The 13,070-nt window shown below is 59.7% G+C and overlaps 1 protein-coding gene across 1 annotated transcript in view; it reads right to left on the minus strand.

Moving 5' to 3' along the window:
* RCSD1 (RCSD domain containing 1) overlaps positions 1-13,070 on the minus strand; it is a 41,320-nt gene that overhangs the window by 11,401 nt on the left and 16,849 nt on the right. The window contains 1 exon segment of the mRNA XM_037167388.2: positions 249-350. Coding sequence (XP_037023283.2) covers positions 249-350 — 102 coding nt within the window.

Below are 13,070 nucleotides of genomic sequence, written 5' to 3' on the forward strand. Positions count from 1 at the left end.
GAGGCTCTGGTGGGCAGGCGGGTGGCGGGCTCCGGACCCTAAGCCTCGCTCAGCTGGGCAGGCTCCGGCCCAGGCCCAGCAGCGGTGAATTCCTCACCTGCAGGGGGACCCCCTCCATGGCTTCTCTTCCTAATTTGGTAACGATCAAGCTTCCTCCCTCCCTCTCCTCTGGCCTGACCAGACTTCCCCTTCCTCCAGGCCCCCCAACCCCCTTCCCCGAAGCAGGGCTGCGAGGCCGCCTGGCTCACCTCCTTGGCGGCAGCTGCCTGCTCCCTAAACCGCCCGGCCAGCTGGGCCACTGACGGGGACGCCGAGGTGTCCACATTGGCGTTGGCCTCCGAGGGTCTGTCCTGGCAAACCGAGAGGAAGCGACAGTTAACAGAAGCCGTGCACTCAGGCCGGCTCGGTTCGGTGTCCACACGGCAGCCACAGCGGCCACTGGTCTGTGGCCTTGAGCCGTGATGCTGGGGTCTTCGAGCTGCATTTTGCAATCGGCTCCTACCTGCAAAGTGTCGGGTTTTTTTAAACCATTCAGTCAAGTGCATGCAGTGACTGTGGAGGGTGTGCTGGCCCCGGCTGTGGCTCTGGGAGCCGGAGGGGCGCCCAGGGGTCCGGGAGGCACCCAAACCCCTGCTCCTCAGGCCACGGGAAGGGGTGCCCATCGTGGCCAAGTTCACCACCTGTCTGAGGTCCTGTCCCCTCTGCTTCATGGGATGCCTCGGGGGGAGTGTTCACCTGTTCAACTACCTGGAGAATTAATAAGTGCCCGGCACGAGAGGCAGGCAGCCTGGCGAGGAGGACTGGACGGTCCAGCTTCAGCCACTGCGTTGTCCACCTGTCCCCAGCTTGGTGACTTTGGGCAAATGACCTTAGTTGTCTCTCTGTACGGAGACAAGGACAGTAGCAGCACCCACCCCACTGGACAGCTGGTCTGGGGACTGACTGCTTCTCTGTAGGAAGGGCCGGGACCGGCCTTCACAAGGGCTGTCCTGACCTTGGGGTGACCTCAGGGGTGGCTCCTCCCGAGGGACAGGTGCAGGTTCAGGGCAGTCATCTGCATGCTTGTCCTCGCTGACACGCTCGCCCCTGCGACCCTCCTGCTCCTTTTTACTGAAGGAAGTAGCTTCCCCGAGTGGGTCTTGCCCCTGCTCTGCCTCCGGTGCAGGTGACCGGTGTAAGGTGACTATCCCCCCACCAAGGTGCCTGCAGGTGGCTGAAGAGGCCACAGCGCACCCTGGACCCGCCCACTCCCACGGGCCGGCAGTCTCCGTCACCGAGATGCAGCGGGTGAGTCAGCCAGTGTTGGAAGTGGCCTCCCCGCTTCTGTGAAGTTACACGCTGCCTCCGTGACCGCCTGGTTTCAATGATGTTCTTTACGTGTCCGGTCCCAGAGCTACCAGGCTTTAGTTTCTGTGACTGTGACGACCGCAACAATCACACGGGCTGCACACCCTCTGCAGGCCTGTGGCTGCCGGCCCGGAGGGGCTGCTGAAAGGGCCTTGCCGCACCCTGCCCTGGTCAAGGCTTCCAGAGGCGGGGTGCGCACCCTCCAGTGGCTGCCCCATGCGCCACACACGTGCACACACACGTGTGAACACACGTACTTCCTGGGCCCTCGTTTTTGTGCTCAAAGTGTCTCCATGCTTTCTGATTTCGGTTCCCCTCCAAAGTAAGAGTGATGGGGTCCCGCTGTGCACAGGATGGGCCTGGCTGGGTGGCTAAGTGGGTTGGAGCATCGTCCCATAAAGCGAGATGGTGCAGGTTCCGTTCCCGGTCAGGGCACATGCCTAGGTTGTGGGTTCAGTTCCTGGTCAGGGCACGTGGGAAAGACAACCGATAGGTGTTTCTGACTCACACGCCCATCTCTCTCTCTCTCTCTCTCTTTCCTTTCCTCTCCCTCTAAAACCAATAAAGCCTGTCCTCGAGTGAGGTTTTTAAAAAACGTGCGCAGGACGAGGGATTGTTTAGAGACTGGGAAACTAGGGCCCTGGGCCTTCAGGTCTGGGAGCAGATTCTGGAGGAAGAGGCAGGACCCCGCTACTGTTTCCTTCTGTAGTTCAAGTTCACGCCCATCCCTGCCTGAACACCAAGCGCTGACTCCACTTAAAGACGGGACCGGATTCACCCTGAGTCAGGATGCCAGAGTTCCCCAAACACTGCGAAAGCGAAAGCGGGGGTCGGAGCCCCGGGGGTGGGGCGGGGTGGGGGGTGGCTAGTGCCGGTGGGCGGAGCTACAGGACAGCCGCCTGAGCTTCGTTATAGAGTTAGGAGAGCTCAGAAGCAAACGCTTCCGAGGGGAGCGGGGGAGGCTGGGGATAGGGGGCGGCGCTGTGACCAATTGAGCCGACGATGGGTTCAACTTCCATCTAACTTCCTGCCCACAGCGCCGATCGGCCTCTCTGTCCGCTGCTATTTATTGCTCAGTCCTGCTGACCACGCACTTCACCGTGGCTCCAAAGGCGCCCGTGGCTGGCGTCGCAGGAAGAGCATTCCAGATAAAAATAGGGCCGCGCAGGGATGAGAAATCTCTCCGAACCCCCGTCCTGAAACGGGGCTTGGCTAGGGCTCAGGGACCAGGGAATGAACTGGCTTCTGGAAGCCTTCAGGAAGCCTTCAGGGCTTCAATGCTGGGTTGAGGGAAAGACGGTAATTCGTCTGAGTCTGCTCTCCGGGAGCCCAGCGAATGGGTTTTCTGTAGGGTGTCTGTGGACTCCAGAGCTTGCTGAAGCCTGGCAAGTCCACCCTCCAGACGCCTCTGGTCACTGCCTTCTCACTGCTGGGCTCCCTGCAGCCCAGAGAGGGCAAGCAACTGAGGCAGAGTCACACAGGAAAAGCCACCCAGGATAGTCTGGGAAACACCTGAATCCACCCCCTGCTCCTCCAGCCAAGGTGCCAGATCAGTAACATCGTTTCCGAAGGTGCTTTGCAAACTGCAAAGTGATCTATAAATAGTGAGGCACAGGGGGAGCCGGGCCTTGGGGAGGGGCAAGGGCTGGTGGCTCCGCCCATCTGGGGCTCGGCCTGCAGTTCCGGTGGCGGGACATCTGACCTCCCCCAGGGCACCACAGCTCAGCACCCCAGCCCCAGGCCAAGGGCGGGGCGGGGGCAGCAGCGGGAGCCCCCTCAGTCCTGCCAAGGCCACGCTCTGGCCTGGACTGTGACCCCTCCGCCTCCCAGGGATGACCCACTCTCTCCCTGTTCCTAAGAGGGGCATAACGTATTTAACTCAGAGCCAGGATGCGGAGTCCTCATCCAAGGGCGCTTTCTGCCCAGCCTGCAGCGCCCAGGGCTGGACACTGTCCCCCAGAACCCTGACACCCCCTCTCAGCCCTCTGGCCACGCCCACACCGCCCCTCCCTGCCTGCATCCAGCCTCTGAGTCTGGGAGACGACTCTGACTTCAGCTTGGTCTTCCTTCTTGGGCCATGCCTCCCAGGCCCACCCTGCCCAGCTCGGCCCGTCCGCCCAGCGACCCCACCTGGGGCGGCTGTGCCTTGGCTGAGGCTGCAGCCACCAGCTCTGGCGCCGACTTTCCTTCTGTCTGGGCCTTGCTTCTGAGGGCTGAGCAGCCCTGGGCCTGGGTGCCCGGGCCCCCACACTGCTGCTGTGCTGCGTAAACACACGTGGGATGCTGCCGGCCTTCCGCACGGGGGAACCTGGGCGCCCAGCTCAGTCTGGCTGCACCCGCCTCCCTGCTCTGCCTTTGTTCACCCTCCTCCTGGGTCAGGGGTCTGCAGAGCGCCCTGTCTCTACGCCACAGTCTGGGGAAACGAGGTGGGGGCTCCTTTCCTACAGCTTGGCGGGGCAATAACAGGGGACTCCGCCTGGGGCCTCCCTCCTGGCAAAAGGGGGTTCCTCTCTCTCAGCAGAAGCAGACCAGGTAACCGCTAGCCTTCAAGTACAAGGCATGTTTGCTTCTTTTTCTTTCTTTTTAAAAAAAATGTTTATTTTTTAGAGAGAGGGGAAGGGGGGAAGAAGGGGAGAGAAACATCAGTCTGTTGCCTCTTGTACATCCCCAACCACACACGTCCTCACCAGGGACCAGACTGAGACCCAGGCCTGTGCCCTGACGGTGACTCGAACCCGCCACCTTTGGCTTCTCAGGAGGACGCCCAAGCCACACCGGTCAGGGCCATGCTTGCTTCTCTGTCCCCCTAGAACTGGGAGGCATCTCAGGGTGCGCGCCCCCTCCCAGGATGACCATGCCTAGACCATCTGGTCCCCTCTGGGGTGGCACAACGGTTCCAGAATCTTCTTCTCACGCTCTCACCTTATCTTGACTCTTCTGTCCCCCCAACGTCCCTCATCGCCACCCCGGGTAGTGGGACGCACAGGGCTGGGAGGCAGCCGGACCGTCGGACTGCCAGACCTACGCACGCAGGCAGAGCCACTGCTCCATGGGCGGCCCTGTCCCGGGGGGCACCTGGTGGGGCTCCTGTCACTCTCAGAACAGACCCGCCAAGGAGGAAAGGACCAGCCTTGCTCAGTGGTAACTCACTGTTCAGGTCAGTGCCGCCCTGGAGACCCGGATCCCAGCGCCCTGCCTCCGTCCACAGCAACGTGCCCTCCACGGGGACGCAGACCCCCTCGGGAGGAGCGGCTTCCCCCACCTGCCTCCAGGGACCAGCGCTCCTCCCGGCCCCGGGCTGTGCAGCCCACCCGGCACCCGCCACCCCAGCACCAGAAGCCGGCAGTAGACGTGGGCACAGGGGGACAAACAGTCACTCGTGCAATGCCATGGAAAGGGTGGCAGGGCCCCTTCGTGTCAGTGGGGTGTGCGGACACCTCCCGGAGGGGGTCGTCGGCTGGGGAGGGGGGTGCGGGAACGTTCCGAACAAGCAGAAGGGTGGCTGGGGCGCGTGGGTCCGGGGCTGCAGAGAGCGGAGGAGGCCGGCGCCTGGACGAGGAGCACAGCGGGCGCGTGGGGACACGGGCGCCACATTTCCCGCGAGACCAAGGCCACGCTGAATACCCCTCCCCACCCAGTGGAGACTCCAAGGATCTGAAAATGGCGGGTCCTCGCCTCTGAGACTGTCTTGGGGAGAAAAACCAGGCAACTACTCTGCTCCCAAGATGGACCACAGGCGCCTGACCGGGGCGGGTGTCCCCATCGGGGTCTGCAGGCCCCTCCTCCTCCTTCCTCCCGGGCCGGTGGCCTGGGCAGGGGCAGTAGCCTGGGGCAGCGGCTCCGGGGCTGAAGGTGGTTTTAGAGTCAGGGGAGCCCAGGGTGCAGGGGGCCGGCCAGGTGCTGTTGGCAGGGCCCAAGGGGAGGCACAGGCAGGGTTACTGTCAGGCGCATTTCCAGGGGACAGCGGGACAACAGAGGGAGGAGAAGGAAGTACGCATTTCCAGTGTCACTGTGGTGATAGGACCTTATCCACGTCACTGGGGAGAGAATGTGCTGGGCTGCCCAAAAAGTTCGTTCAGTTTTTTCTGTACGACGGCTCTTGATGGCCTAGTTGTCTTTAATCTCACTCAAAGCAATTATGTTAGACTGCCTTGTGACAGCTGTCCTATCAGCGGGCATTTTTAAAAAAATGATCAAAATTGGTGAGTTTTTATGCAGCCATTTTAATATTAAAGACGGAAGAAAATATGCAACATTTTTGGCATGTTATGCCTTCTTATTTCAAAAAAGGTAAAAACGCAACTGAAACACAAAAAAAGATTTGTCCTGTGTATGAAGAAGGCGCTGTGACTGATGATACGTGTCAAAGGTGGTTTGTGGAGTTTCGTGCTGGAGATTTCTCTCGGGACGACGCTCCATAGTCCGGCAGACCAGCCGAAGTTGACGGCGATGGAATCGTGACATTAATCGAGAACAATCAGCGCTATACCAGGTGGGAGAGAGCCCACACACTCCAAATAGCCAGATCGATAAAGATTTTGGTGAAAACGAAAAGTGTGTTTTTTATTTCACAGAAAAAGCCATACAGAGTTTTTGGCCAACACAACAGGTAAAATTTCTGTATACAACCTGTGAACTGTTCTACAAGCGTATGGAAGGGTTTTATTTTGAGTTTGGTGGGGTTGGGGACACACAGGGGCAATGACAGAAGTGGAGGAGGGAGCACCTAACTCAGTCTCTCTCCATCCCCCAGAGGCTGGAGCAGGAAGGACCCTTTCCCGCACTCTGTTCGAGGGTCAAGTGCAAAGTCATCGGAGGGTGTGAAACCAAAGGGCAAAATCATCTGATTGATTTCAATGACCCCCCTGGGGGCAGAATGAGAAATGGGTGGGCAGGGGGCAGGGACGCCCCCTTGCCAGGGAAACCGTAGGTTGCTCCCTCTGTCCCGGGGTGTAAGGGGAAGGCAAGGTGCCCCCCCCCCCCCCCCCCGCCTCCTGCAGAGGGTCTGCCTGGCCCCAGGGGCCCTTCCCATTTTGCTGGGTCTGGAGCTGCCAAGGGAGGCGGGGACTGCGCTTGGGAAGAGTGAGCGTGGGGGGCAGTGGGAGGAGGGGCTGAGACCCCAAAAGGTGAAAGGTGAATGAGGGCCGGCCACTTCCTGGGGGAGGTGGCAAGGAAGAGAAAGACCCCTGAGCATGGGAGACACTCACGAGGCACAGGGGACAGATGGTACAGGGGGAAATGCTCAGAAAGGGCCGAGGACAGAGCAGAGGGCCCGGCACAGACCTCGAGACACCCGCTTGGGATGGAAACCCAGGCGAACCTGGGTTTGAAACTCAGCTCCTGTGGCAGGCGACAGCCACACCTGAGGACAGGCAGCTGTCAAGGCTGCCCCGGAGCGGAGGGCATGCCAGACACGCCACCTCCGTGTAGGCCACACACAGGGGCCAGGGTGGTTCAGGTCAGCCTGGCAACCTCCGAACAGCCCGGATTTTTTTTTTCTTTTTAGGGCAGAGCGGAGGATGTGTGACAAGTGTCGCTACATGGTGGTGGGTGGTGGAGACCGGCTCGCTCACACCAGGGCCAGCGAGCACATTTGCCGTCCACCGCCCTTCAGGTGAGTTCGGGCTGCCTGTCGGCTGCTCCTCTCGCCTGGGTCAGCCCCCATCAGGGGTCCTGATGTCTCTGAGGACCCCTCCCTGTCTGGGGGTGCACTGGGCCCCAGGGAGCCCTGGGGGCTCTGACCATCTGGAGGCCCAGCAGGAATCCCTGTCACTAGGAGCCGTTTCTGCTTCCTGAGCCGGAGCGGCTGTGTGGGTCCTGAGGTCGGGGACATTTGTCCTTCAGGCCACAGCGGAAAGCTGAGGCATAACTTCTAAGATTAGAACAAGTTGCCCAAGGACCCGGGCGGGCATCCCAGTCAGCTGCAGACTCTGTGGTTACAGGGGCCCCACCCTCCCTGGAATCCACGCACGGACGGTCTCCTGAAGCCTGTGTTCCTAACCTGCCTTCAGAAGCCGGAGCACTTGGGAGATCCCATTTGGGGGTTAAAGGCACCCATCAAATTCAGTCACAGTCAGACAAACAGCCCAAGAAAAAATGGGCAAACGACCTGAGCAGACACATCACCAAAGAAGATACAGGAATGGCTAATAAGCCCGCTGGTCGTTAGGTAAAATCAAATTACCCGTAAGACTACAAAGGGATACGGCTATACCCCACGAGAATGGCAACAGTGACACAAACTGACAAGACCAAGTGCTGACACGCCTGCAGGGCAACTGGAGAGCTCCCACGTTGCCGGTGGGCCTGCTGCGTGGAGCGGCCACTGGCAACACGCTGGGCAGCTTCTCCTCAGGTTAGACACACAGGCCCAGACCACCCAACGCGCCCACTCCTGCGTGTCTGCCCCGGACGACTAGCACACACAGACATGGGCAGAGCGGCTTTGCTCCCGGCCTGACCCCCGGGGGAACAGCCCCACACCCACCGCTGGTGAGTGAATGCACACGCTGTGTCACATACACCGTGTTACACGCACCATGCCGTGTGCCTGCCACGGAGCACCACTCAGCACCGGAAAAGAACGGACCAGTGAGACCCACCGCAGGATGGATCTTGAGAGCACTGCACCACCTGCAAATGTCAGACAAGAAAGGCCTCAGCTTGATCCATCGGCCGAGACCCCTCCAAAGGCAGACCGCCAGTGCCCTGGGGCCGGGCTGGGGCAGGGGTCTGCGGCGCAGGGTCCCAGGGAACTTCCAGGTCCAGGAGGCCCCCTCCCTTCTGACTGCAGTCGGAGCTCGCGGCGGTCACATGACTGGGTACCATCATCAACACACAGCACATCACACGCTCCTCAAGGTGAATTTTACTGTGTGGAGATTTTCTTATAAACGTGAAATAAATGTTCTAGATTCTAAAAAAGTGCTTGACACAGACTTGGAAAAAAGGTCAGAGCCCACTGCATGCGCACCAGCTGTCCTTTCGTCTTGCGGGGGGGGGGCGGGGACCTGGGCCAGAAGGCGCCGAGGCCCAGGGGCTTGGCAGCCGCTGGGATCGGCCACGCCCAGGGCAGCCGGCCACCCGCACTCAGGAAACCAGGACCGTGAGGCCGGCACAGAATTTGAGCTTGACCAGCCCGGGTTTGAACCCCGTGCCACGGTTTACGGGGCGTGGGATCTGGGGCAATCGACCCGCGTGCTCGGTGTCCCATCTGCCAGACGACGCCCTCTTCACCGTCATGGGGACGCTCAGAGATAGTGTTTGACCGGGCAGGTCCGGTCCAAATGCAAACCCTGCCTCTTACTAGCCCCGTGACCTCAGGCAAGACACTGGCCTTTGCTGCGCCTCAGTTTCCCCACTTGTAGAATGAAGCCCTGTCTCCTCTGCTGGTCACAAAGACCGAACGAGATGATGCCCGTGCGGCCCTGCAGGTGAGGATCTGTCACCTGCCACACTGACCGCCACACGGCAGGTGCCGGGTGGCATGAGGGCTCCTTGCACCGTGTAGAGACGCCAGGCCATTGCCAGTCGGTCCTGAGGAACCACTAGCAAGCGGGTGCAGAGTCTGAAACTGCCAGGCCTTTTCTGCCCCGTCCCGCGGAGCAGGTCAGAGCCGAGGTGGGTCGGCGCTGTGTCTCGGGGTCAAAGGAATGTACAGAGGCAAGCCTTCTGGGTCACACCAAAGAGCAGACTGGCCAGGGGGGTGTGACTCTGGACTCTAGTTACGGGTCACCTAACTCGTCCCTGCGCTGTTGTAGTTTCTCCGTCTCTGGACTGCTGGGGGGCGGGCAGCCGTCCAGGGCCAGGCCCGGCCGTCAGAGGGGAAACTGCTTTTGGCTTCTGTGGATGGGGAGGGGCCTTGCCCTTCACCCCCGGCCCAATGAGGGGGCTCGAGAGGACACGCCCATGGTGGTATGAGAGCTGTGCCTGCCCCTGCCGCCCGAGCCTGACCAGGCTGGTTTCTCAAGTGGGGGCAGGGGCCTGCCCTCAGGGTCCTCGGCGGGCGAACCTCCCCAGGGAGCATGCGTGGGCCCAGGCAGCGGGAATCAGGGGTTAAGTCTCTGGACAAACATGCTCTGTCCTGCAGAGTCGGAAGGGAAGATCCAGATGAGTTATTTCAAGCTCTGAGTGGCCCCAGGGGCGGGGAGGCCACTGACCCAGCAGTCGGTGGAGCTGTGTGAACTCCCCGCCCCTCTCAGCCCTTCCTGTGAAGTTCAAGTTTGGGGCTTGCAAAGATGCCTCCCTCTATTTTTGACTCTAACATCCTGGTGAAGAAAACTGGGAGCACAGGCTGTCGCGCTCATGTCGGCGGGAACGGAGGTGGATCAGTACGTGGGGGTAGAATTGGGACCCCAAGAAAGCATGCGCCAACCCCCCAACATCTTCACACACAGCTCTTCAGGGCACAGGACCCAGCCCTGCCCGTCCTCTCCGAGGAACCCCTCCGAGTGGACCCCTGACCCTCCTCCCACCGGCTCCCATGAGCGTTCACCCAAATGGGCGACGGGCACAGCATGCTTTGGGGAGAAGTTTCGGGACAGCCCACCGGGCCCAGGAGGCCCGAGACGCGTGTACGTCAGCAGCAGGCAGCCACACCGGCAGGCACACACACGTCAGAGGGTTCTACTGTACTCGTGAGAATGGAACGGACTATCGTACACCGACTGCACTTCAAAGAGAAAGAAAAAACCCACAACGACTCTGTGTGGAGGGACTTGGGGCCGAGGGAAGTGTAACGGGGAAAGTAAACTTGGGGAGGCTGGGGGGCTGCAGGGTCCTTCCCCTTGCCCTGCTGCGTGGCGTGGGGACAGTGCCCTCACTCTGGCTTTCTCGGGCGGGTCACACCAAAAAGGAACAGCTGCAGGGTTTTTCTTCCATTTGCACCCGTGAGCATGGAAGGACAGGAGGGTCATCAAGGGCATGGGTTCAGCGTGAGCCTTAAGAGGTCATGGTTGTGGGGCAGGAAGGCTCTCGGGGACCCAGGGCTGAGACCGGTGAGACTAGGACCCTGGCGAGACTGGACTGGGCCCTGAGGCCCAGCAGGGCTGGTCACTAACCCCAGGGTGAGGCCTCTCTGGGCGCCGTGGGACAGTGGGGCTCCTGGCTCCGAGCAGAAATCCCTCCCAGGAAGCCCAGAAAGGTCCTCCCGGTGGTGGACGGAAGTATCCAGGACCCGAGACAGAAGCGCCCAGCCTCCCCTCACCGGCGGCCACTTGGACTCTGTGCCCGCAGGGGAAATCTCTCCTGGGACGCCGGCCAGCCTGCTCCCCGATGACTCACGAGGAGATTGGTTTTCTTATCAACGGGGAGGCCAGGCTGCACTTTCTCCCATCACTCCCCCAGCACGGCACGGGTTGGGGAGGCCCCCCTGACCCCCCGGGGGTCCCTGCTCACACCGAAAGGCCCTGGGACGGCAAAAGGACCACCTTCACCCCACAGAGGTGCGGCTCCTGTCCACCCCCGGGGCAGCATGGGGCTGGCGGGGAGGCCTGTCTGCAACCGGCCTGCGGTCCAATAGCAGCGCGAGGAGGACTCAGGGTCCACGAACTAGCGTCTGCACCTTTCAGGCACCTCGTCATCTGCAAAGTGGGACGATGACACTTGTGTCACAGGCTGGTGCCTGGCTCCATGGGAGCGGCACCGTGCGAGCACCCAGCAAACACAGGGGGTTAGCAACCAGGAGGCCAAGGTGTCTGGAACTGATTCCGAAAGGGGTAAACCCGGCAGGGCGTGTGAAGGAAAACATTCGTCCTGAATTCTGTCTGTGCAGAGAGGACCTGAGGCAGCCCCACGGGGATGCACCCTTCCTTTCAGGGAGAGGGCTGGGTGTTCCGGGAAGGGTGGGCGACATGGCTCTGACAGCAGGAAAGGGCCCGTGACCCTGGGAGGCCCTGGAGCCGGACAGGGGGGTCAGGGACCCGCCGTATCTATCCTGCCCAGAAGCAGACGAAACAGAGGAGAAAGCTGGGCTCATGGGAGGAAACTTCCATTTAAGGAGCAAATCGAGGAGGGGGCTACAGGGGAGGGAGGGGAGGGCAGAGGAGGCTCAGAGCTGCGGACAGAAACATTCCCGGCTGGTGTCGGCTCCGGGATCTGGCAGAGAAGGGGCACGTGGTCTGAGGGGAGCCAGCCGAGTTCCCACGGCTGCTCCGAGTCCACGACACTGTGAAGGCCGCCCGAGACCGGCCGAAACACAGACGTGAACAGCAGCGTGCGGGACAAAAGAGTGTTGGAATGAAATGTTTCCTCTCTAACTACGAGAGAAATCCCAGAAGCCGTGCATTAAAAAAAAAAAAAACCATAAAACTTTTCTGGAAAAAACACCTTAACTGAAGGAAAGGGAAATAATAGCGCCGAAAAGCGATTTGTAACTCGGATGGAAGGGAGATCACATCTGCTGTGTGAAGCTCTCACAAAAAGGCATGAGCAATATACAGCAAAGGCTATAGATAAGGGATTCAAGGACAGCAAATTCAAAAAGCCAGTAAACATATAGAAAGACGCTGAAACTCACTAAGTTGTCAGGGAAATGCAAATTAAATTAATGCTAAGATTTCTCCTTCCACTGATCAGAGAGGCAGGGAGAGAGCGGGGAGGGAGAGACAGCTCTCGCCGTTTGGGACAAGGGACAAAGGAACCGCCGGACATTGCCAAGGGGAGTGGGAGCCGCCACGGCCCTTCGGTAAAGTGACTGGTGACATTTATCAGACGAGGCGACACAAACCTTTGGACTCAGCCCCACCCTCCAGAGCACCTGCTCCCCAGACACAAAGCCCCAGCACGGGGGGGCGCGGAGGCTGAGTCAGCCCTGGGCAAGGGGGCAAAAGCCCGGACACCCCGGAGTGCCCGGCGAAAGGGAGAGGTTTCGTGGTCCACCCACAAGACAGTGAGTGAGAGCTCTCCAAGGTCCCACAAGAGGCTGCCGAGTCAGAACAGCAAGAGGCAGAGAAGAGGGTATAAAACTGGATAATTTTATAAAGCAACAGGTAATCACTCACCCCTCTGCGTGCACGTGTACCTCCGTGTACGTGTGCATGATGCCTGTGGAACATGTACACAGTTCTGGAACATCGTGGGTGCCACGGAAGGGTGTACAGGAAGGGTACACCCCGCACCCCGAGTCCAGGCGTACCTGCCTCATCATTTTAGGGCGGGTGGGTGGGGCGAGGAGAAACCCCGGCCCACCCGGAGGAGCAGGGCGCTGCCCGGGTCACGTGGGTTAGTTTCCTAAAGGCCCCTCAAGGCCCAGCATCGCCAAATGGTCTGATTCTTCAAGAAAAGATTATAATCCAGATTTTAAGGTATAATCTATTGATTTGTTTGGAACATCAACTCAGTTTTTTGGTTTTCTTTTTTTTTTTTTTTAAGGCAAACCCCACTGTGGGGAGGAAAAGTCTGCCTGTAGCCATCTGGTCCCGAAGGCTAGCGGCCGGCTACTTGTGACTTATGCAAGAATGTTTTTATCCCCTTCTCCCTGTTTTCCTGGATAATCCAGGAGGTATCTTTCGTTTTGATAGGTGAATTTATTTTTTTAATTATTATACGTACGTCACCACACCATTGTTCTGAAGATTCAATAATATCAAAGGTACTATTGCGTCCTCATTGAATTCTAATGGGGGGAAAAGGGGTAGATCTCCAGACAGAATGGGAAGACCTGGGTTCAAGGTCAGCTCCTGCCCCTCCGCAGCGGCTCGACCCCTCACCTGTCCCGAGCCTTG

Source organism: Artibeus jamaicensis, unplaced genomic scaffold (assembly GCF_021234435.1).
Source record: "Artibeus jamaicensis isolate MK-2021 breed Jamaican fruit bat unplaced genomic scaffold, CSHL_Jam_final scaffold_625, whole genome shotgun sequence".
Classification (NCBI taxonomy): domain Eukaryota; kingdom Metazoa; phylum Chordata; class Mammalia; order Chiroptera; family Phyllostomidae; genus Artibeus; species Artibeus jamaicensis.